Source organism: Crassostrea angulata, chromosome 4, assembly GCF_025612915.1.
Source record: "Crassostrea angulata isolate pt1a10 chromosome 4, ASM2561291v2, whole genome shotgun sequence".
NCBI lineage: Eukaryota > Metazoa > Mollusca > Bivalvia > Ostreida > Ostreidae > Magallana > Magallana angulata.
In genome coordinates this window covers 46,685,204-46,711,868 of record NC_069114.1, presented here as the reverse complement: position 1 = coordinate 46,711,868, position 26,665 = coordinate 46,685,204, and the positions used below count along the sequence as shown (strand labels likewise).

The 26,665-nt window shown below is 36.8% G+C and overlaps 1 protein-coding gene and 1 long non-coding RNA gene across 2 annotated transcripts in view; one reads left to right on the top strand and one right to left on the bottom strand.

Moving 5' to 3' along the window:
• The window catches only part of LOC128180923 (uncharacterized), a 32,397-nt gene extending 7,092 nt beyond the window's left edge, over window positions 1-25,305 (top strand). Inside the window, exons 2-15 of the mRNA XM_052849127.1 lie at window positions 8,476-8,790; window positions 9,019-9,156; window positions 9,617-9,706; window positions 16,300-16,389; window positions 16,683-16,885; window positions 17,626-17,893; window positions 19,544-19,639; window positions 19,817-20,002; window positions 20,988-21,167; window positions 21,969-22,145; window positions 22,377-22,571; window positions 22,956-23,147; window positions 23,990-24,166; window positions 24,290-25,305. Coding sequence (XP_052705087.1) covers window positions 8,476-8,790; window positions 9,019-9,156; window positions 9,617-9,706; window positions 16,300-16,389; window positions 16,683-16,885; window positions 17,626-17,893; window positions 19,544-19,639; window positions 19,817-20,002; window positions 20,988-21,167; window positions 21,969-22,145; window positions 22,377-22,571; window positions 22,956-23,147; window positions 23,990-24,166; window positions 24,290-24,690 — 2,708 coding nt within the window. The 3' untranslated portion in view covers window positions 24,691-25,305. The remainder of the gene's footprint in view (window positions 1-8,475; window positions 8,791-9,018; window positions 9,157-9,616; window positions 9,707-16,299; window positions 16,390-16,682; window positions 16,886-17,625; window positions 17,894-19,543; window positions 19,640-19,816; window positions 20,003-20,987; window positions 21,168-21,968; window positions 22,146-22,376; window positions 22,572-22,955; window positions 23,148-23,989; window positions 24,167-24,289) is intronic.
• On the bottom strand, window positions 18,144-19,001 carry LOC128180925 (uncharacterized). The gene is made up of 2 exons (XR_008243268.1): window positions 18,502-19,001; window positions 18,144-18,182 (listed from the first exon to the last, which is right to left on the bottom strand). It is a non-coding gene; the product is annotated as an uncharacterized LOC128180925 (long non-coding RNA).
• Window positions 25,306-26,665: the final 1,360 nt, after the last annotated feature.

Sequence of the window (26,665 nt, the reverse complement as noted above, 5' to 3'; positions counted from 1 at the left end):
CTTTCATTTGCATTCTTTATGAGGTGTGCGCATTGAAAAAAAAATACTGCGAATGATCAAAACAAACGTAAAGTGGTATATGTTGGCTATAGTAATACTTGGAAAATCGATACCAAATTCAACAATGTATTTCCAAGATGAGATTTTCCTCGCTTAATCTGTTCACTGAAACAGTCATACAACACACAAATAAACAACATGGCACACCAATAGACAACATGACACACCAATAGACAACGTGACACACCAATAGACAAAATGGCACAACACATTAAAAAAATGATGGCAAACCAATAGACAATGACATACCGATAAACAACATGGCACACCAATAGACAACATGACACACCAATAGACAACGTGACACACCAATAGACAAAATGGCACAACACATTAAAAAAATGATGGCAAACCAATTGACAATATGACACACCAACAGACAACATGGCACACTAATAGACAACATGACACACCAATAGACAACATGGCACACCAATAGACAACATGACACACCAATAGAAAACGTGACACACCAATAGACAATATGACACACCAATAGAAAAACGTGACACATCAATAGACAACATGGCACACCAATAGACAACATGACACACCAATAGACAACATGGCACACCAATAGACAACATGACACACCAATAGAAAACGTGACACATCAATAGACAACATGGCACACCAATAGACAACATGACACACCAATAGACAACATGACACACCAATAGAAAACGTGACACACCAATAGACAATATGACACACCAATAGAAAAACGTGACACATCAATAGACAACATGGCACACCAATAGACTACGTGACAGACCACTAGACAACATGACACACCAATACACAACGTGACACACCAAAAGACAAAATGGCACAACACATTATTAAAATGATGGCAAACCAATAGACAATAGAACACCAATAGACAACATGGCACACCAATAGACAACATGGCACATCAATAGACAACATGGCACATCAATAGACAAAATGGCACAACACACTAATAGAAATGATGGTACACCAATTAACAACATGGCACACCAATAGACAACATGACACACCAATAGACAACATGGCACATCAATAGACAACATGACACACCAATAAACAACATTACACACCTAAAGACAACATGATACACCAATAGAACATATAACACACAAAAAGACAACATAAAACACCAACATAGAGTATGACACACCAATAGACAACGTGGCACATCAATAAACAACATGATAAGCCAATAGACAACACCACACCAAAATACAACATGACACACCAATAGACAACATGACACACCAATGGACAACATAATACCCCATTAGATAACATGGCACACCAATAGAGATTATGACTCGCCAATAGACAACTTGACACACCAAAAGACGACATAACACACCAGTAGACATAAGACTCATCAAATAGACAACATGACACACCAAGACACAAAATGACCCACCAATTGACAATATATGACACGCCAATAGACAACATGACACACCAATAGACAACATAACAAACAAATAGACAACATGACACACTAATAGACAACATGACACACCAATAGACAACATGACACACTAATAGTCAATATGACACACCAGTAGACAACATGACACACCAATAGACAACATGGCACACTAATGACACACCAGTAGACAACATGGCACACCAATAAACAGCATGACACACCAATTGACAACATGGCTTGCAAAACACGGATCATGTGGTGTTTGAATTAATTGGTTCGAAAACTATTGAAGACAAAAATCATAGTTGTAAATCTTCAGTGTGTAGATTAGCAATTTTTAAGTAATAACATTGTCAAACAATTGTATAGTTTGTGAAAGTTCAAACTTGAAGCTCTGTAACAAATAAATTGTCCTAATTTAGTTTTCTCCCCATATAGGAGAAGGGGAATTTTCGACATGAAGTATGCAAATTGAAACTACGGTACTTTAATTTTTGGTTCATAAAAAACTAGAAGGTCACTAGGACAGTGTCATTTCAGAAATGACAGTCCATGTTTGGGTAAAAACATACACTGTTTAAAGGACGACTGTGACGGTCAGACCGGTTCGAATACCGGCACCAGATAGCTCAGTTGGTAGAGCACCTGGCTAGATATTCAGGGGGCCGGGATTCGGGGCCTGGGTTCGAATCCCGGTCTGGTCCGTCATTATTTCTCCCATCCCGTTACATTATCTATCACTAACAAAACGCGAACCTAAAATGTATTTAAGGGTGTTTATACAACGAGAAGACAAACAATTACAATAGTATGAAGCATTGTTTGTTTGAAGTGTCATGTTGAATAATTTACAAGACTTCCGTTTTGAAGAGAAACTGCTCCCGTCTAAACACCATACAACGATACACTGACAGAATATGAAGTTTTGTTTAAATAGAAGAGAAATATCAAATGGCAATTACAAATTGAAAATGAATGTTTACAAATACTAGTTTACAAGAGTAATTTGATATATATTATTAGCTGAAGGTAGGAGGTGTTTATACTAGCGGAAAAAAGAATCTGTGCATTGTAAAATTTAGTATAATTTTTCTATATCTATTGTTTGTATTTATAAAATTTGTACGCACGAGTTTTACGGGCCAATACTGTTTGGAATAAGAACTGTGAAGGATTTGTTTAATAAACTTTTTTTGTTAAGGAAATCACTTTAGTTTCAACAAATTTACCCCTATGTCATGCCACGACTCAACAAAAACCAACGTAATCGTGCTGTTGGGATGCTGCAAGCTGGAATGGTACAAGATACTGTAGCAAGACACTTTGGAGTTCATCGGAACACCATCCAGTCATTATGGAGACGTTTTCAACAATCTGGTAACACTCAGGATCGACCGCGCTCTGGGCGACCTCGTGTGACGTCACGTCAACAGGACAACCACATTAGACTTGTGCATCTGAGAAAACGTTTCCAGACAGCAAGTTTGACTGCCCGTAGCATTCCAGGGCTTCGACCAATTAATCCAAGAACTGTGCGTAATCGTCTGCGCGAGCAAAACATCAGACCAAGACGTCCATTGGTGCGCCCAGTACTGCTTCAACGTCATCGTATCGCCAGACTAACGTGGTGCACACGACATCTGCGATTCAGAGTACAGGACTTGGCCAATATTCTGTTCACTGATGAATCCAGATTTCATTTGGATAGCAGTGACGGCCGTTGTAGGGTGTATCGTCGCGTTGGGGAGCGTTACCAGGACGCTTGTGTTGTGCAACGTCGGCAATTTGGTGGAGGTAGCGTTATGGTGTGGGGTGGAATATCAGCACGTGGAAGGACCCCTCTACAAATTGTCAATGGAAATCTCACCGGCGTACGCGTCATGTGATACCCTTCATACAGAGACATCAAAATCACATCACTCTGCAGCAAGACAACGCAAGGCCACACGTTGCACGTGTAGTCAGGGACTTGTTTGTTCAACAGAATGTCGATGTCTTGCCTTGGCCAGCTGTTTCCCCCCATTTGTCGCCGATCGAGCACGTCTGGGATGAAATGGAAAGACATTTACGCCGTTTACCAAATCAGCCAGTGACATTGGCTGATTTAGGCCAGGCTCTAACCAACATCTGGAACAACCTCCCTCAAGCATTTCTGAACACTTTAGTGGCATCAATGAGGCGTCGCTGTCAAGCATGCGTGAACGCAAATGGTGGTCACACGTGTTATTAATTTTGTAAATTCAATTTCAAATAACAGTGACTTTCGGGTGTGCTGAAATTGACGTTATTCGACGTTGACATTAATGTGTTATGAGATGTTGTTACGAATACATGTGTTAACAGTATTACAAACAATGAAATGTGTTCATTGTAATTTTTAAATGTTTTTTCATATATTAAATAATGCACAGTTTCTTTTTTCCGCTAGTATATATTTTATTATGAGAAAAAATACAACGTCAGGTACCTGTGCCTTTTTCACCCAGTCACGACTGTATTACAATTATCCTTCTTTCACATTAACACGATTATACAACGATCAATCCCTTAACATTCTGCAATGATATCCCACGATTAAACCCCTTATATGCTTTGCTATGATTAAATATAGTTTTTGGATGAAAAAAATCCTCACTATCTCTCGAGAAGCAAGTTTATGATAATCGTACGACCGCCGTGCGATCTTATAAGGATTACAAGGATGTACAACCACTTCTGTACGACTTTACTGCTTGTTGTTCTCATTTCTTTGAGCACAACGATGTTTTAACCTGGGATTTATTTACGATTACAATAAGGGTTTATTGGTTCTCCGACCAAGATGATCTAGCCTACGATCCCAATGCCTGTACATGGTATAATTTCTAGTGTCACGTGCCCGTGCAAAGAGGCAATGCCACATTTTCAAACCGAAAATCTAATTATAAATCAGAATCACTGTGCCCAGAAATTAAAGCTCTAAAATGATACACCGGTATTCAAAACAAGAAATCGATTACAAGGTTGTGACGTGTCTGGTTTAAGAAAAAGACATGGAATCTTTGCACACAGTGTTTGTCCATAAACTGGGTACGTCTTCGAGAAAAAACGTAATGCAGGAATGGCCTTTAATGTTTATTCTAAAATATTCTATACAGTTTAATTTGTTGACAAAAAACGCATGTGGCGCAAGTCACACATACAATATACAAATATAATTGGTACATAGATTTTCTTATGATAAATGCAAGACCTATGAAGTTACAAATATTTCTTGCTGATTTAACATCTACTGGGTTAAAAAATGTATAAGATATAAATGCATAGTATTTTACCGGCATTAAGAATTTTATTGAATAATTCTAAATAATTAATATAGACAAAATGAGATAATGTTAGCATTGCCACTTTAATATCAAACACGTACTTTTTTAACCCTATTGAAAAAATGAATAAAACAATTGTTCAAAATTTAGTTATGGCTGTTTATACAACGACAAATAAAATTAACTTATGAATTGTTTGTCAAATTATTTTCAATGCATTAATCAAATAACCACCAATTTAAGTCAATACTTGTTAGAAGTTAATCAATTTGCATTTTTTAAAACAAAGCTAATGATAGTAACTTATGACGTTATGAATGCAAAGGGGGAGGGGCATTGTTAACCTTTTATAGCCCGTGATGTAGGAATCCAGAATTTTATCCTGTGATAATGTATTTGGCCAGTGAATGAAATTTTGGGGATAACAGAGATTGTAAGATAAACAATATGAACAGTGGATGATTATCCTTCAATTCTATTATTTTTACATTGTAACATGCGTTAAACCACTATGGAATTATTGAATTTAAGTACAAAAGAAGACATAAGCTAAAAATTTTAGATTTAATTCAAAAGGGTGCATTAATTTTTAAGAGTTCTTTGACTTATTTTATGAAATTTAAGGTAAAAAGTATAAATTGCCTTCAAAAGTGATGAAAACCAATTTCATAACTCTAAATCTCTACTTAAGAAAAGCTGTGGGAAATTGTTAATATAAGATCTTATGTTTTTCATTCTGTTTTTTTTTTTATTCTTTTCATTTCTAAAAAAAATATTAATGGTTTTGAAAAAGTGAGATTCCAAAACTGTTCTTTTTATAGCCAAGACACATGTACTAAGCAAATTCTATCTATTGTGACATTTGGAATTGTTGATTTATCCTAAGTCAATTGTATGTCTTCTTACACTCATTTTTCTTTGATGCGATCACAAATTGATTTTCTTTGTTATCCAATATGTGTGAAGCAATTTACTGTCCAAACACCAGGTGTCATACATAGACTCTTATTTACTCAAGTTAAATTGAGCCCATTTAGCAAAAGTGTAGTTTTTTCTTAGTGTAATATCAATGTCTTTTTAGTTACATTTTTCTAAACATATGCAATTTTCACTAGGTCTAATGTCATTGGTCAGTTTTTGAAAAACTAAATTTTTACGACAGGCTGGCAATGCGCGTCACTTACTTGATTGCGGTTAGGGTTAGGGTTAGGCGAGAGTCTGGCAATACGCGTCACTTACTTGATTGCGCTCTTTCAATAAATACGTATCTTCATCGCCCACTCTCTCCTTCTTTTTCAAACTTCTGGGAAACAACCTATTTAGGATCGTCCAAAGAAGTAGAAAGTGTCTTCTCCAAAAAGATATATGCATATAATTTATCTAACCAAACTATAAGAGACACATCTATACTAAACATGTAACAAGATGTTAGACTAATTAATTCAAATCGGCATATGTTATGAGTTTACCAAACTTAATAAAACGTTTATCGATAACAATATCGATTCGATTATTGATCTGACTAGAAATTAGCTTGAGTCGTCGCATACACCATACTTAAAACTTTGACCGACGTTCCAATGTTTCCGTGCAATGTCATACATATTACATGTAAATATACATGTAGTAATGACAGTTTAGCGTCTTTTAACAAAGTTGCACATGCATTTTTTACGAGAATAGATTCCGGTATATCATTATTCTAAAAGGCAGCCTATGAACGCACAATTTCTTATGATTCCACAATATCGAACGAAGATTTGCCTTGTTTTTATTGAGTTTTAAATGAGTTTTCACAGTTCCTCCATAATTATATAAGTATCGAAATAAATCATATCTTTTACCTTTACCGCATACTGAGCTGTTTTTGAACTAAGAAAGAAATTGAAACGCTAATTGAATTATCTTGAAAATGTATTCTCAAAAATTCTCATCATTGATGTCGAAAATTAGGTTTCCGGGCCACAATTTTAAAAAAACTTTAAGTAAACAAACTATAATTGTTTAATTAAACAAAGTCAATATCAATTTAGGCTAAGAGTAGTATTGACTTCTCGAGAAAAAAATTATTTACAAAGTGACCCTGATACGCTTCACACACAGTTCAAAGGGAAACATTGTATATTATTATACTTTTATGTTAAATACTGAAATCTGATTGGTTTAGACGCAGTTGGTAATCCGTTCTATTACCCTCAGCGTTAGCAACACACTTGGCAACGGGTAGCACAAGAATTGTTACATGCGCGTAAATTATGCGCGTACGGTTCGCCGTAGAATTCACTTCATTTCTAAATAAAAGCAGTAAAATTTTCTTTAAAATAAGACATTCAGTATAATAAAATAAATAGTGCCTGTTTGGGAGGGTAACTGTTGAAATTGACACCCCTCGAAAACCATTGTCAACCTCCGCTTCGCTTCGGTTGACAATGGTTATCTCGGGGTGTCAATTTCAACAGTTACCTTCCCAAACAGGCACTATTTATATACTAGTAAATCGAATGGTGTAATGTACAAAAAATTAAAAAATATAAAATACAAATAGGAAAGTAAAGAATACATAAAGTTGCTGAATGTTATTTACCATACATAACAAAACATGAATATGCAATGTTAAAATACAAATAATAAAAAACATACAACCAAAATGGAAAATCTTAGATTTCTTAAAAGACAGTTTATATAATTATGATAAAAATAATTGTAATTAGTAAACAATTAATTGGAAAAGACCGAATATTGAAACGTTTGATTTGACATATGTGTCAAACCTAAGATTTGTATTTTGAGGTTTAGTTTAGACTGAGACATAAGAGAAGTGTACCAGTTTGATACTAAAGTTGGAGTAATGTAAAGTCTAGTTGCAATGTGCGAGTTTTTAAGGACATTGTTAATGTCCAGTTTTATTCATAACAATAGCTGATCAGACTTAATCTAATTACAAGTACGTAAAATTACGTGTTTATTTAACTTTGAGACAGTGCGTCTACCATCTTATGATGCCCGTATTTTTTTTCGAGAATCTCAAATTAATTGATGTTGAAAATGCACTTTGTACCCCAAGGAAGAGCTGCATATGATTGTTTGTAATGCGTGTGTGAAATATCAACTTTATATTGAAAAACCGTTACATCGTTAGGACTTATCAAAGTTATATATAAAGACTTACTACAGTTATGAAAAAGCAGTGTTAGTCTATTATTCACTCAGCGTACGACGGACAGATACTATCGCTCTATCTAAAACCTACACCGCTCAATTTTCAATCTTTTAGTAGATATGCAGGGTATTTCTCGGAAAAAAGTGGTATCAAATATGTATTGAAATGATTTCTTATCTAAATGTAACTGAAATTAAAATCGCACGGCAATTTCATAAACATTCCCAGAGAGACAAAACGCATAGTCACTTTTACATTACTCATCAATAATTCCGATTGAAATTGGGTTTTTTTCCCATAAGAATTTTACAATTGACTTATTTTATTCAGCATCCTCTTATGCTTTTCCATCAGTGGTTTTGACAGATAAAACTATATACCCCCGAGAGTATATTTATCATTGAAAAAAAAATCATTTCCTTTTCGTGTAGTTTAATTATTACATAAATTAAGATTTCACTGCAGATATCTAAATATCCATGCTAAAATACAATTAACAGTTTATTTATTATTTGCAGCGATGACAACGAATGGATTAAGTCCCCCTGATTTTGTGAGTTCCTGGACATCCATTACAGCCTACTCAAATCCTGAGGTCACCATCACCCACGGTTTCGGAGAAATGCCGATGAAGTTGGACGTCTTTGTCCGTGTGACTCACCCAGTTCACGGAACGGTCACTTTCCCGGCCACTGGCTCGGGACAGACCAGTGACGATCCTTCAAAACCTTTCGGGGGAGTGATTTACCTGTACAACACAAATTCTGTCAAAATAATGGCCCCTGGACCATCCTCCTGTTCGTCACCTTGTTCTGGGGGCGTGGCATACTTTGGTATACATTTGTCTGTCTGTCCGTTCGTCTGTCTCTCTCTAAAATTCTTTACATTGAGACTGTCTACAGATTGACATTTGTATGCTAGTACATCTCTCTCTCTCTCTCTCTCCCTCTCTCTCTCTCTCGATCCGTGAAATTTTGATTTTACGTTCTTACGACTCTCTTTTACCCAGGTATTTCTCTACACCGTCCACAGACTGACCTCTGTTTATTCCACATTTACAGGCGATTCCGGATTTTCTGGTCCCTCCTCGACCTCTGGGGTGATAGTATCTGGTGAAGTCATGGTTCGCGCCTGGAAAACATGCACGTTTGTCAAACCAGCAACTATTTCAGCTGCATACCCTCTGAGTAATGCAGGAAGTATGTACCAATCAAATGGCGAGACTTGCTTGTTTTAATTACCGTCGAATCTTTATCTCCGATGCTCTTTTAGAGGGTTGTATAATATCGTTCTTCATTATTTATATTATATTGTAATATGTGAATTATCGTAAACCGATGGGCTGTATTGCCCAAGGTTGATTTTCTGAACAAATAATGATATACATTCCGTCAACAATTAAATGAATGCAAAACCATAGACCATACCTTGGTTACCACATAAAATCATTTTCAATTCTAAATTCTGACCCAACCTACTTTTGATCTTAATTTGCGATCTATAATCTAGAATTAAACGTGTAAAGAGTAGATCCAGATGAACTGTTGTAAATTCTGCTATCTTGCAATACTTGTGTGCTATACTCTTTTCTTTTACCCGATGGAACACTCACTGAATTAAAGAGAGATAAAATATTGTTTTTCTCTTTTGTGTATTTAGACAATTACTATCAGATTCCTATTGGATCGGCTCCTGATCTAGTTCTTGTAAAGGCATTTTTCGACGACGGATGGATCATGGATGCCCAAGGTAAAAACCAGATCCAATAAAATTATCATTATAACACCAATTTATCATTACAAAACAAACTTACCTAATCGATAAACAGATTCATATTTGTCATCTACATGTATTTTGCATGGATTTAAAAGTATCAAAATTTCGAGTGTACATTTGTACGTAAATTTGTGGACAGATTGAAAAGATTAATTGATGATTTTTGGTCATGCTTTCCCTCTAATAACACGTGGAACGACTTAACAACGATTTCCACGAAAACTGGTCTCCAACAAACTGTTATGAATCTACAATGGTATGGAGGTTTTTAAAGGTAAAACCCCTGTTTACGAGATATCTATACTTACCTGCATCAACTTTTTGCATTTTCCCCGAGCTGCCTACGATCATGCCTGAACTTTTGAGACCACCCCTGTGGTATCATCTAGTGTTTATCCATAATGCACAAGCATACTTCCGTTTCAGTTTTGTGAGGGCCTACACAACTAGGACCCAGTGAATAGGGGTGGGTGATGCAGGTAAGTATAGATATCTCGTAAACAGGGGTTTTACCTTTAAAAACCTCCAGTTTACATCAATATCTATACTTACCTGCATCAACTTTTTGCAGAATTTGTAGCAGAAATATTGGGCGGGAGATTACAATCACTATCATATAATAGTAAAATAAAGAATACACTCATACAAAGATATTCTATTTTTGTTCTTTTTCTTTTGCCCATCTTGATGTATCAAGAACTGATGACTTGGCAAAGCGAGCTCCTCCTTGAGGAACATCTCTCATATAGAATGAAGTAAAGGTGTTTTCTGTTGCCCAATGAGCTGTCTGTAGAATTTCTTCTAGAGTTGCACCATTGAAAACGGCCCATGAAGTTGCCAATCGTCTTGTATCATGTGCACGCACATGAGATATGGTCTCACTGTTATGTTCATACACAAACTTTACTAGTGACACAATCCATCTTGAAATTGAATTCTTGGATGCTGGGTTTTGCGAGTCCGATTTGTAAGTCAAGAATAAACACTTTTCATCACCACGAGAAGACTCTGTCCTTTTTAGGTACATTTTAAGTGCTCTACAAGGACACAAAAGCAAGTCTCTACTGTCTGTTGCAAAGCTATTAAACTCTGGTATGAATATTGGTTTCCATGGCTTTCCTAATCTCTGAGTTTTGGCTAAAAACTGTATATTTGGTAATAAACGTATTCCATTCTGCTCAAGACGTAAATGTGACTCTCCAATTGAAAGAGCTTGAATTTCGCTTACTCTTGATGCTGTTGCCAGAGCCACAAGGAACACTGTCTTCCATGTAAGGTACTTCATATCGCATGAATTCATCGGTTCAAACGGGGAGTCACACAACTTCCAAAGAACAGTCGGCAAATCCCAATTTGGAAGTAATGGTCGTACATTAGGTTCAGAATTGTATATTCCTTTTATTAACTTTGACAGATCAGTGTTGTTACTGACAGAACTATTGCTCCAACCCTTATGCATAGATGCTATCGCTGACCTATAACCCATTAAAGTATTTGGCTTACAATTACGTTCTTCATGCAAATAGATGAAGAAGTCTGCTAAATCAGCTACAGTGGCCTCAACTGAATCCTTTTGGTTCTTGGCACACCATTCCTTGTAGATTCGTATTCTAGCATCATACAATTTTCTTGTTGACTGTCTTCGGGAGTTGAAGATAAATGACTTAGCTTTCTCAGAAAATCTATTCTCTGTTCTTTGTTGTTTGAAATTTTCCAAACCGCCAGATGCAGACTTTCTGGACTTGGATGAATGAACTGCCCTCTTCTTTGAGTCAACATGTCTCTTATTATTGGAAGTTCCCTTGGAATGTCGACCAATAGATGTAGTAGGTCTGGAAACCATGACTGTCTTGGTGAAAACGGAGCGATGAGGAGAAGAACACACGACTCCTGTTCCACTTTCCTGAGTACTTTCGGAATTAATATGAGAGGCGGAAATGCATATGCAAACATTCCTGTCCAATCTACAGCTAGCGCATCGCATTCACATGCCAAGGGGTCTGGAAACGGAGAACAAAACACTGCTAGTTTCCGGTTTACCCTTGTTGCGAATAAATCTATGTTTGGAGTGGGAAAAACTCGAAAAATCTGCTGAACTATTTCTTGGTTGAGACTCCATTCTGTCATCTTGGGAATTTGTCGCCCTCTGGACAACTGATCCGCTATTACATTCTTTTTCCCTGGAATGTGAGCTGCTTTGAGCCGTATCCCGAGAAGGTGACACCAATGCAGAATCCTCCATGTCATCACGCATAGGGCTGCAGACTTTGTCCCCCCTTGGCGATTGATGTAAGACACTACTGTTGAATTGTCTGTCCTCAGCAAGACTTGCCTGTGTTTGACATTGTCCCTGATGTGATGAAGTGCATTCTCCACTGCACTGAGTTCCAACAGATTTATATGTGATGACTGTTCTATCACCGTCCATTTCCCCGACACATTGCGATCCTCTAGGTGGGCTCCCCACCCGTAAGTTGATGCATCCGTCCACAAGGTTAGGTCTGCTCTGAAGCTCAGAATAGACGTTCCTGCCAGAACATTCCCTCTCTCTATCCACCAGAGAAGATGTGGGATGAGGAAACTGTCCATTTGAATCAGATGATCCAGTTCGTCCACATGTGGACGCCACTGGGACAGATGGCAGAACTGAATGGGACGCATCTTGAGTCTGGCAAGAGGTACCAAATCTATACAGGCTGCCATTAAACCAAGGACTCTGAGGAATGTACGTGCTGGGATAAAAGATTCCATAACCATGGTAGAAATTGCCCCAAACAGACTGAGAAAACGGTCCAAACTGGGGTAGACCATACCCTGTTGGAGGTTGAATAGTGCTCCAAGATAAGTTATCTGTTGAGTTGGCTGCAGAATTGACTTGGATTGATTTATTACCTGCAGGCCCAAGTCCATCAGCAGAAACAAAGTTCTCCTTAGTTGATGAACTAATGTCATTCGATCTGCATTTTTGAGAAGCCAATCGTCCAGGTACATATAAATGGAAATCTGTTGACTTCTTAGATGTGCACCTATTGCCCCCATTAATTTCGTAAACACTCTTGGGGCTGTTGCTAGACCGAAGGGCATTGACCTGAATTGATAATGGATATTGTCTATGCAAAACCTGAGGTATTTCCTGTCTTCTGGATAAATTGGAACATGTAGATATGCATCCTTTAGATCTATTGATGCCACCCAGTCTCCTACATTCAGAGCCTGTATTATTGACCTTAGAGATTCCATCTTGAAATGTTGATTTTAGAGAAATGGTTTCAAATTGAGAATCGGACGGTAACCTCCGTCTCGTTTTGGAACAACAAAAAAGGTGCTGTAAAACCCCTGACCTTCCTGGGTCTTGGGAACAATCTCTATGGCATGCTTTTCTAATAAACTTTCTATTTCGTCTAAAATACATTGTCTTTGGACGACATCTTGTACGTTTGTTATTCTCACTTCTGTATTTGGAGGGTGTTTTATGAACACAAGTTTGAGTCCTTCCTGGACTATTTTAAAAATCCAATCGTCGGATGTAATTTTCATGCACTCCCTGTGGTACGAAATGATCCGACAGCCTACTTTGGCTGATTTCTGCAACTCGAGTCGAGTCTCTAATTGATTCGTCAAAATTACTTTGGGGGACGAAACCCCAAACGATCTTGTGCAGAGCCACGAGTTTGACCTCTGAAGGAACCTCTTGAATTGAAATTTCGTCCTCTTCCTATAGTAGTCTTTTGATTCTTTTCTGCAGCAAACTTTCCCTTCTTTGCAAAGGATGACTGCTGTTCTTTCGGTTCCGAGGTGCCCACTGAATCATCTCTCTTTCTTTTCCTTGCAGAATTGAGGGCTGAACCATCTCTCTGCTTTGAACCCCTCAGGTGCTGTGTTTCTTTAGCATCGCGCATACTTTCTGCACTTGCGTGAAGAATATCAAAATACTTCCCACAAAAGAGCTTAGGATTCAGAGTTGTCTGTACAAGGAGTTTGTTTTCAGTTGCTTTGTTTTTAAAAGCCAAATCCTCAATGTGAATGGCTCTGCGGGCTGCAACTGCACCCACTAACATGCGGGAAGTAACATCAGCCATTGACTTGAACACCTGCATGAGTGCTTGTAGGGCCTCTGTCTTGTCCTCTTCAGATACAACGTTATCAACGTAGGACGTAATTAGAGAGGCATATTTCAACTCTCTTAGAAGAAGTCGAGATCCTTGATCTATCTTCCATAACTCATTGTTGCGTGAATGCAACATAGGGTTGCGGAAACGGTAAGAATTTTTGTTTCCTTTTCTCCCTGTTGTAAAACTGCTGTCCTCAATGTTGTCATCAAGGCGCGGCGTTGTGCAGTACTTGTCAAAGTCGGAAGAAGCGACTCGGTGTTTTTCATCATCTGATGCTTTATAAGTCCGAATCGCACCTTTTCGCTGGAATTCTTCATCAACATCTGTTAATGTGTTTAAAATGTACCCATCCATAGGCAAAGACTGTTGTGGGGTAGATGATTTTGTCCCAATCAAACGATTTGACATGTATGATTTGAAGTCTCGGCTCTGAGTTTCAGAGGCATCAACTGAGTTGATGTTCAGTTCTGTAGACACTTTTTTAACAAAATTTTTCCAGTCTACCATGCATGAACCATTAGCGTCTGTGTCATGCGTATGTACTGAACCCAAGACAGAGTTATCAAACTCTGAACGATTATCCTCGTGAACATCAATAACATCATCAAGTGAATTGCTTAAGACTTGATCAGTTTCACCTCAGTGGCTTACCAGATCATCGTCATCCGATTCTCCAGGGTTGCAAATAACATTTTCAAACCCAGGGGACATGTGGGCTCCCAACTTTTCAAGTTATACAAGCCCACAATAGTTTATAGGGGCCCACTGATATTCACAATGAAGTTAGTTTATAATATTAAAATATATACATGTAGAATAAAAATTGTAAAGTGCCATTATTAATTTGAATTAGATCCAATTTATTAAATTTAATTCTTTATGTGTTCATACATTTTATAGATGAGATGTTTTGTAATTGTAAGAATAGCTAAATGACAAATAAATTTAGTTCTGTATTTCTGTGTATTGTGGAGGCATTAGTCCAACCCTTTGACCCAGTTACAACTGTTATATAAAGGATCTAATTTTTTTAAGATAACTGTAAACAAACGGTTTTATGATTGTTTTAACATTAATTTGGCAGAATTATTAACTAATTACAAATTACCAACTAATATAATTTCAACACTAAAAGTAATAAACATCGGTTGCACAGTATGTGGTTGCATCACCGGTATTTATAACCCCTAAAGATAAGAAAATCTCGAGTTATTAATTACAACAGGGGTTAACTGATGCTGTGAAAACGTCTTCAGAATTAGTTAATTATCATTTGATTGCCTTTGGGGATAATTTAAACGATTGTAAACTCATAATACAGAGCGACTTTAAATTCTCTTATGGGGGAAATTCCAACGAAGTTGCCGATCAAAAAGTGACAATTTCGTTAAGTTGGTCCTTGATTGCCAAAAATTTTTATACTCGCCATGTGGGCAACTAAATCTTAAGAAATGGTCGCCCACAGTAAAAATTACTCGCATTTGCGAGTGGGCGAGTGGTTATTTGCAACCCTGATTCTGTGGAGCGTTGATCATCTGACGGTCGAAATCTATCGAACCTGTTACACGCCCTGTCTGAACGAACATCAGACGTAATAGCAATAGTCGGTTGTTTATTCGAATCCTGGACCAACTCTTTAATTCTAGCGTCAATCAACCTTTTCATGCAATTCTTTGATATTGTTGCCATTTGGCTTCGAAATTTCCCAACATGAAAGGCGGAAAATTACTTACTTGAGGAGGGACTGAACCCTGCGTCAATTCGCCGCCATTTTGACTCGTTTCTGTCGGAGAAAGAATTTCTGATGCAGCTACGTTTCCCGCAGAGGAAACTTGACTATCAGAACGATTGCCACTATTCCCCACAGAGGGAACTTCTGGATTTGGCAATGTAGCTGACTTTCTCCCCGCTTCAGATTTCTTTCGCTCGATCATCTTTCTGATCAACGTCCGTTTTTCCTCTGACCACTTACTGCAAACTTCGCATGGAAATGCTTCGTTGCAAACTCTGTGTCTATAGCACTCTGCGTGGTCATCCAAAACGGTCATTTCTCTATTACATTTTACGCAAATTTTAAATGAATCAGACATTTTAAGACCGCAGGCTTAAGAAATTTTAATCGAAAAAAACACGCGGCTTTTCTTCTCGAATGCCCGAACAAAACTGAAACGGAAGTATGCTTGTGCATTATGGATAAACACTAAATGATACCACAAGGGTGGTCTCAAAAGTTCAGGCATGATCGTAGGCAGCTCGGGGAAAATGCAAAAAGTTGATGCAGGTAAGTATAGATATTGATGTAAACTATTAGTATTAGACTTATAGCACATACTATTTGTCATGCTTAGCAAAATGAGTTTTCACAGCAACAAAATATGGTGGCCAATAAGCCATAAAAAATTGTTCTATTAAGTCCCCTTTGTCCTACTTTGAAATGGATAGTAACTCTTGCAGGGACAGTTTCTTTGACGGAGGGTTCGAACGTGGGTGGAGTACAGTACGTGTTTGATGTGTTTAACGCATACGTCAGAACCCCGAAAGATGGTGCGTTTTGATTCTTTCATGTTTACATGTAACTTAATGTTCAAATGCATTTTCTCAAGGTAATGATAAACTATGCTGTTTCTTTCCACTGTTTTTCATAGATTTCTCTTCGATAAATGTGTAAACGAGAGACGTATTTATCCATATCTATAAATAGATAGGTGCACACTTTTGATTGGTTAATGACATTTTCTTTACAAAACTCTGAATACTTTAATCTTACTTAGAATCACACTTGATGATGTAAACATATCTGTCCATCATTTTAAAATTGCTGTTCTATATTTCTTTAGGAAAGATGTTTAACGGTATTAACTGGGGAAGTGCTGGTGATCTGGAGTACATTAATGGAAGTGTCAGGGTTTACACGTGGTCGTTCCAGAGCCTAGAATACGACCCCAATCTGTTGACCAGTTCCTATTCCGGCTCAACAGATCCTGTCACAAAGACATTGACTTATGATGTCCATAACAGCTCCATCATCATGATGGTTCACGTAAGGGAATATTGACATATACGGTTATAAGGAAATGTACGTTTGATCATCAATTTTTTCGCTTTCCAATGCAGATACAAATGCAGTCTTATAGGTTTTTTTCTTGTGTTTAAAAGAATAAGGTTCTCCGATCCTCAGTCTCAGAGTATTTTTTCATCATAGAAATGTTATTTATCCTTCAAACTTTATAAATAAAATAAAATCGAACCAAAAATGATGGTATCATTGCATTTTACGAAATAATTGCAATTTTGGCCACAATAGATAAAATAGAATGAATATGCAAGTTGAGATTTAATAAAAGAAAAAAACCCTGGTTGTTCCGGTGCATCGAACTCCTTTACCTCAATCGAGTAGTCTCCTCGGAGCCACTAAGCCAAGCAGTTCTAAATAGTTGAGTGTAAAAACTAGCACTACAATTAAATTTGTCTTTGTAAAAGGCAGATTTATGGTACGAATGAAAAAATTCTGGATAATTTAGAGTTACCGAACATTGCTGAGGATCGGATGTCATTAAGAAGGCTAGGTAGTCCATAAATTACCCATGAAATACAAATTTGAGTAACTCTATATGTTCATACAGAGCTTTCGATCTTCTAAAGGAGATCAATACAGTGTACCGTCTAAAATTGGTTTTTTTGTTCCTTAAATTTTCATTGATAGAAATAGGGAACAGAGCCTACTGATTAATTTTCCAAATCTTGTGTGAATATGAAGTAGTTTTTTCCCATCTTTTACAGGCATCCTCCAGAGACCCAAATCACTACGGCCTGACGTTCCCGGTCTCTGGGACAGCCATGACGGACGGGGGCGGGGTCACCGGGAAATATGGGTCCCTCTTCTATGCCTATGATAACAATAATCAAATCTTCTTCTGGAAGCCTTCTTCTGGAACGGGGTGTCACACGATGATAGGTGGGGCCTGGTCTGACCACTTGCTGGACGGAACAACAGACTGTTCCACCTTACCGAATATTGAAGTTCTGTTCCTGCAAGCTACTATTGATGGTACGGGAGGGGTCTGATTTCTATCACTTTCAACATGACAATAATCCAAACAGCTTTTGTGATGTATAATCAAATGATAACAACAATGTTTTAAAATAAATATTCGAAAAAAGACAAATGTCATAACAATTAAACAATTAAGTACTAGTATTTAAAAAGAAATATTTAAAACTGAAATAAGTAATATAAAGTATATTATTATACTTTTGTAATGATGGTGTTATTGTAGATAAAGACAACAACTCCAACGTAGGGTTCTCTATTATGACTTTATATTATATCATAAGCTCTGAAATATTTAATAATACATGTATCACAATAAGTGATTTATCAATATCACATCATCATAAAAATAAAATAGATCACACATAATATATTATTGCATTGTATAAGAATCAAAACATCTATTTCATGATTTTGCCAAGCACAGTTTACAAGCAAGAGTTATTCCCCTTATCACAGTGCTAACTAATATATAAAGAGTTCAATAATATTTATCCTGTGTAATTAATAATTTAGATAGTTATTAATGTTTAATAGATAAAACATATTAAACTTAATTTAGGCAATAAGTATCAAATCTGATATTTATTTATATATATGCATACCTATGTGTGACACAAAGCCTAATTGATCTGCATCTGCATGATCCTTCTATATTCTTCAGGTATGGAATCTATATACATATAGCAATACTCTTAAAACTACATTTAGGTTATCTAGCTTAAGATTATTAAAATAACTATAATGAGTGTTGCTCAAACACTAAGTTTTCACTCATGATAATTTACATTTAAATAGATTTACATTTCACTATATATCATTTACTTATCTAGCAAATATAATATACTTTATTAATAAGCAGTAATCTTAATAGCATAAAATATAAAACAATTACTTACAGTCAATAGATTTCTTCTTGGTCTTAAGATAAATACATCTGGTCAGTATGAAGATCAGATCAAAAAGGACAAAGCAAAGAGAGGGAATTTAAAGGACCAATGAAATTGAGAATTCAAAAATAGAATTGACCATGTGATATATAATTAACTAAAACAGGTTTACACTGACCATAATGACCATTGTGATGTCATACTATATAAATAACTATGTATTTACATACTGTTAGGTTGTACATAAAGTTGTTTATATTGACAACTTTTATAGTAAATACTATAAACTGATAATTTATGGAACAATTAATTAATAATTTCATGATAATGAAATTATGACTTAATTAATATGAAATATCACCCTATCACACTTTCATGTTAAATACTAAAATCTGATTGGTTTAGACGCAATTGATAATCCGTTCTATTACCCACAGCGGTAGCAACACACTTAGCAACGGTAACATAACGAATTGTTAAATCCGCGTAAATGATGCGCGTACGGTTCGCAGTAGAATTCAAGTAATTCCTATAGAAAAGCATTTAAATTTTCTTTAAAATTGACATTCAGTATAATAAAATAAATAGTGCCTGTTTGGGAGGATAACAGTTGAAATCGACACCCCTCCGCGTCGGTTGACAATGGTGCAATAAACTTTCAACAAACATTATGTATAAACATTTGATATAACATATATGTTTATTCACCAATCATTGATATATTTGATGATTATGCATGGCTTTGTTACTGTTGCAGAGCTTCCTTGCGAGGAGAAGGGCTGTTCCGGAACTCCGGCCGGGCCGTTCTGTGATTGTGCCGGGACAGGGATGGAGGGCCAATACTGTTCGTCACGTACGTATTTCTATATATTGCTGATACAAATATTTATGAATACGTGTTTTGTTATTCCTGTACCTGATCTATTTTTTTAACCCCCCTCATTAGCATTACACCCCGGTTTTTCAATATCAAATATTAATTCATTTTGACATCATCAGTAATAAAATCTTATTTATGCTTGATTTAAAGGAGTTGCATGTCCACCTTTAATTTTTGGGGTTGACGCCATCTTTGCCACTTTTATTGACATGGAATACAAGTTTCAGGATTCTGTGGTGTTTGAATGTATGGTGGGATTCGAATTTAGCTCGGGATCGGACAATAGGACATGTCAAGCTAATGCTACCTGGAGTGGAGCCCCGTACACTTGTACCCGTAAGTATACTTCATAAAAATGTCGCACTGACAGTCTCAAAAAGAAATAATTATGTGTCTTTGAAATGAAAAATGACAATAACAAACTGTCAACCATTTCAAAAATCCGTAAAGCGACCCGAAAATACAAATTCAAAGCAGAGAAACACGGACTTCTAAAAAGATAGAGGTGAGATCAGGTGTCTAGGAGGAGTAAGCATACTCTGTAGACAGGTCGCACCCGCCGTGTGCTCCTTGTCGCGTACAATTGGGCATGTCAGGATCGAGGTAAATGTCAAAATCGGGAAAATGCCATAATAAGGGGAAAAAACTGAAAAATTGAAGATTTGGTTTGTTTGTGATGGTCATTATACAAACTTTGAGCAAACACATATACCTCCATTACATTGGAGGTGGGATCAGGTGCCAAGGAGGATAAGCATCTCCTGCCGACCGGTTGCACCTGCCGTATGCTCCTTGTCAAGATCATGAAAAACGAAAGAGACCGTAGTCAGTCCGGTGTCTAACAAGTTTGAAAAACGTCAGTCAGCATGTGTCTTAATATAAAAACATTGTACTTGCCGACAATGACATTGGATCAACCATACAACTTGCGTAAAGATGATTTAAATCGAGGTTCTTGATATTCTTGTTCCCAGCAACTTGTTTGTTGGTAGATTGCTTGCCTCGTTTAAGAAATTGTTTGAATGAAGAGCATGCTCTTGCATAACGAATAAGCTGAGAGACATAAACCTCATAAGTAGGTGATGATGATATATTGCTACATCAGTAAGGGAAGTTGACGATGGAAAAATTTAAATCATCAGGTTTATCATATAGTTTTGTGGTTAGTTTTGTTGTTTGACTGAGTTTTATTCTGTCAAACTAAATGTAATTAACTTAATTTGATAACATAGATCCTAAATAAAAGATGTATATCATTCATGTCGTAATAAAAACGAATTGATCTAAAGATACAAAAAATGAAGTCAATCTTTCTCTGCAGCTGTGCCCTGTCCAGATGTAGACCCTCCAATCCTGGGAGTTATAAATGGTACATATAACAAATGGTTCGGAGAAGAAGTCACGTTTGAATGTAATCCTGGGCATGATGTCCTGTCTGGGGACTTGAACCGCACGTGTCAGGCAAACCAGACCTGGACCGGAACCCGGCTGGAATGCGCCTGTAAGTTCTGAGGCATTTATGCAAAATACTTGTTTCCAAGGTTTGGGGTATTCATGCATAATACTTGTTTTCAATGTTTGAGGCATTCATGCTTAATACTTGTTTTCAATGTTTGAGACATTCATGCAAAATACTTGTTTTCAAGGTTTGAGGCATGCATACAAAATACTTGTTTTCAAGATTTGAGCCAGTCATGCAAAATACTTGTTTTCAGGGTTTGAGGCATGCATACAAAATACTTGTTTTCAAGATTTGAGCCATTCATTCAAAATACTTGTTTTCAAGGTCTGAGCCAGTCATGCAAAATACTTGTTTTCAAGGTTTGAGCCAGTCACGCAAACGACTTGTTTTCAAGGTTTGAGGCATTCATGCAAAAGACTTGTTTTCAAAAGCATAGGCAGTAAAAAACATAACTCCTTAGACATGTTTATTTTAGATTAAAATGAATTCCTATTTATATTCACTAAGGAGAGGTTGCTTGATAAGACAATTTGAAAATAAAATGCTGTAAAATTGTTAGAATTAGCGAATTTTTATAAGAATGCCCAAATCTAACATATGAAATCAATTGTTCCATGAATGTTCTTGACAATTCATAAAATTTTGTATCCATGAACTTGGAATTTATTTTCTATCCATAAAACTCTAACGAATTTAAAAGACTCCGAAGTATATAAAATGGATATTGATAAAGTGAAGGAATGGACAGGTTTCGCATACTAAGTATGTGACGAGTATTGTTGCATTCTTTATACATTATTTAACTTTCATGTTTATTATTGAGATCGGTTTTTTGGACAGTGAGTTGTGGGGATCCGGACCCTCTGCCGTACAATGCTCACCAAACAAACTTTGGAAACACGTACGGCGTGGTGGCCACTTACGCCTGTGACCAAGGACACGAGTACAGCTCGGGGGACACCGCCATGCTGTGTCAGACCACTGGCCAATGGAACGGCACAGCTCTCAACTGTTCCAGTAAGTGGATTTATCTTACTTGAAAAAGATTCCTGATTCTTTGGTTAATCTTAAATAGTGTCTAGAAAACAAAAACCAGTTATTCGGTGTCATAGCGGACGTGAATTGTAAGATATACGTATTTTGAAGACTTTCCGATATCTTCTCGGACTATTTACCATTTGGTTCTTCATTCTTCTTGCTGCATGTATGATTTTCGATATAAACTTGGCGTCACGTTTTGTTTTGCAGGGGTACACTGTGGATGGCCTGCCAACGGAACTAATACAAATATGACGATTACAGGAACACAGTATCAGGACAAAGTCTTTTACCATTGCTTTCCAGGATACGAATATTACAACATATACAATACATTGTACTACGAGACATTTCCTCGACAATGTCTACACACTGCAGTTTGGCAGCCGCCGATTGATTGCCAAAGTAAGACCATTAAAAACATATGTAACCGTATTTATCCTACAACTACCCATTGCATTGACAGAATAAAGGTAACTCAAACAAACAAACAAACAAACAAACATACAAACAAACAAACAACAACAAAAACAACCAGCTTCAATTATTCAACCTCGTTTTCAATTAACGTTGTATTGCCTTAAATCTAGAATAATTGAGTTTAATTATTTTCAGGTTGTGCCAAAAAAGAAATCCATAATCTGTGTTGTGAACTGCATAGCGAAAATTGTCCCAACAATGTTATTATTTTATGATAGTAACTGAGTACTAAATTCTAAGTTTTTTTTTTATTATAGAAGTAAACATATTTGTCAGCCTCTAATTCTAACCAAAAGTTATTTGATTTAGAGAAAGTATGTGGAGACCCTGGCACGCCCGTGAGAGCTGCGCTGGATCATGCTAACAGTAACGTAGGAAATTACGAGTTTATGTCTATCCAGCGCTACAACTGTTACACCGGATATGAGGTCATTTCCGGTAGTCTGCAGATTGAGTGTACAGAGTTTGGAACTTGGAATGACACTGTTCCTATTTGTGATAGTAAGTAGCCAAATAAAAATTAATATGTAATGTATAAACTTGTGGGCAAAGATAAAAATCAATGGAATATTGTTGCGTTATTTTAACGCCAATTAAAGTATGTGTATTATTTTACACTGGCGTCGGAAGCAAATTGAAAGTGAGGGGCTAGACTAATCCTCAGGAATATTGAGAAAAAAGTAATTCCCAAAATCATGGATTTTTTTCTTCAAAATCATGAAATTCCTAATCCGTGGGGGGGGGGGGGGGGGGGGGGGGTAGTATGCTTCTGAATCCAACTTCTCAATCTTTCAAGGTAAATTTAGGAACAATAATCTTTCCAGCTAAAAAAAAGTGGGGGGGGGGGGGGCTGAAACCTCTATCATGCTATGTTTCTAATGGTTAGGTATAACTTTGCAAAAAAAGTTGGGGGGGGGGGGGGGAGGGGGGCTAAGCGCCCCCAACCCCCCCCCCCCCCCCCCCCCCCCCCCCCCCGGTTCCGACGCCTATGTTTTAGATATCCTACTGTAAATCAAGCACCTGTAATCATACGAATTTATCTGCGATGATCAATTTTCGCGAATTATATTTCCAATTATAACTTTCCTGATGAGGTCAGTACATTTTATACACCTGATAAGAGTAACATATCGCTCAAAAACGAAATATTTATTGCATATTTTACGTAAAATAATTTACCAATGCCATACCGGTAATCCACAAGCAGAGTTTCATCGCAAATTTTGCAGGTATAAACGCACGCATATTATACACTTGGTTTACAATACTAACTGGTAAGTACCCGGTACATTAACCATGATGACTTGAAATAAATTGTCTATGACCTGTTTTTCTTTTTGCAGTAAGAAAATGCACACATTTTGGCAATGTGACCAACGGTTTCGTGTACTACCAAGGCCTTGAGTACTTGAACCATGCCGTTACCGTGTGTGATCCTGGGTATGCGTTATTTTCCGGTGACGCCATGCGCATGTGTGACGCAAATGGATATTGGACGGGTAATGCCCCAGTGTGTCAAGGTGAGGACTGTTCATAAATCTGGCTTCTTTTTTTAAAAATTGTTTTGAATGTTCATAGTATAAGCTGTAACAATAAGTGGCTCTTAATGAAAGTTTTTCCCTTTTTCCCTTTTTCTCTTTCAGAAGTAAGAGTTATATATTTCATTGATCCATTTGACCTGAACTACACTTTGCCAAGTATATTGGAGTTAGAGGAGCTAAAAAATACGGTTAAGATAGACCCCAAAAATACGTCATCGTACATGAGGTCTCTAAAGTCCCAAAATGATCCACGGCCGAGTGCAATGGCGATCGGTGTGTCGGGACTCCTCATTATACTAGGAATCTGCGCATATATCTGCTCACTGGATCTAATCAGTCACGTAAGAGAAAATGGTAAGGTGAAAGTAACCCAGGGTATGCCAAAAAACAACACGAACGTCGTGGCTGAGAACGGATCGAGCGATAAGTTCGCCAAAAAGGGCAAGAAAAGGGACCAGGGTTCAGCAATGTCCGTGGAAGACACTCCGCACGTCTATGCATGACAGAATACAACATACGGCACAAAAAGGATTGTTTTTTTTTTTAATATTTATGACTTGTACGTGAAGTAAGACTTTTGAATTACCAATTTTTGACTATCCTCTAGTCCTGTGACACTGTTATGTTTACATATATCTCTATTTTGAAGTACCTACGTTGATACATTACTTTCATCAAAAGAGCCTGCTAACCATTTCATTATTTCTGTGACATAAATGTACATGTATGTCTAAACATTCTGAGTATCTTATTCTATGCGTAATGAACATTTGTGGGATCAGATCTCACCGTAACCAACTTTTCTCAAGTCAATACTCAGCCTCAAGTCTGAGTTTTGACCTCAAATTAATGCACCTTTCTTTTAAGGATTTGAGTTGAGAATTGAGTTGAGTACTTTAAGATTTTGGTGACGACAGGGCCAGATTCGCCATGATCAAATGTAACTCACATGTACAAAAGACGTATCGGATATCAGCACCGAATCCTTCGGACACATCACCAATCGCTACTTCTCCGGCCATTCGGATACTACAGCTCTGTCGAAAGGTCCGAGAAGGCATGAATGACTCCACCGCAGACTCTTTGGGCATTGATACTCCCACCACTTAATTTTGTTAAGAAATATTAAAATCTTATGCCGGCTTCGTCTTATTTATGTTTTAATATAGATTTTGCGTTTTTGTATTGATTTGTCATATGAAATAAACCTTAACGGAAGTGACGGTGAACCCCACAGCATTTAAGGTTAACCACCCCCCCCCCCCCCAAAAAAAAATAAAATAAAAGCTGAAACAAGTAACTTGCTGTATGCCTGTTTATTAATATTTTACATTGTAGTGTATTTTTGTTTGTTTTATCACTGCGATGTGTTTCCTTAATTCTACTTTTAATGCACCACTTCTTTCTCCATTTTGATTCTGTTTCACAGTTTATAGACAACTACTAGTTGAGCATAAGCTGGGAAACTTCTTTTGTTTTATTTAAGGAATAAGGAATCATTCTTTGAGTATTATGAGGTTATAATTTCGGTCGGGGCGTGGTCAAATCAATTAAAGCCCGTAGGGCTTTATGATAGATTGGACCACGCTCCGACTGAAATTATCACCTCATAATATTCAGAGAATGATAACTTATTACTTAGATTTATATTTTTGTACACTATAGATTAAGGAATAAGGAATCATTCTTTAAGTATTATGAGGTGATAAAATCGGTCGGGGCGTGGTCAAATCCAATAAAGGCCGAAAGATTTTGAGATAGATTTGACCACACTCGACCGAAATTATAACCAAATAATATTCAGAGAATGATTCCTTATTACCTATATTTATATTGTTTCCAATTTGTACACTTTGAGACATTATTTTAAAACCACTATTTTTTATGTAGCACATGATTTATACGCGGCGCAGCCAATACCGTTTTCGATTATGCTATAAGACACCCCCATTTGTGTTACTTATGTTTTATGGAGTTACTGGGTGTTAGGGTTCAAAATTGATTCATAATGTTATCACAGAAAAAGACACTTAAAAATGTAAATATACAACATTATTTTAAAACCATTATTTTTTTATGTATCACATGCTATGTATTACTACGAGGCGCAGCCAATACCTTTGTCGGTTATGCTAGAAGACACGCCCATTTTGTGTCACTCATGTTTTATGAAGTTAATGGGCTTTAGGGTTCAAAATTGATTCGTAATATTATCACAGACAAGGACTGTTGAAAATGTAAATATTCTTGTATATCTTGTTTTCTTAGGTAGTGTAGGTCTTCCAGACACTTTTAATGTAGGTAAGAATGTTTTAACGTTTTGCGTCATTTTCAATAAATAACAATGGTTAGACAATTACTATGCTTTACTGTCTTTATTGAAATATTGAAACAAACAAGCTTATGTGTTGCATTGGACTGGTCAAAAGGTTTTAACACAGGTCTAATTGCAAATTCAAAAACCAAATCCATTTTATG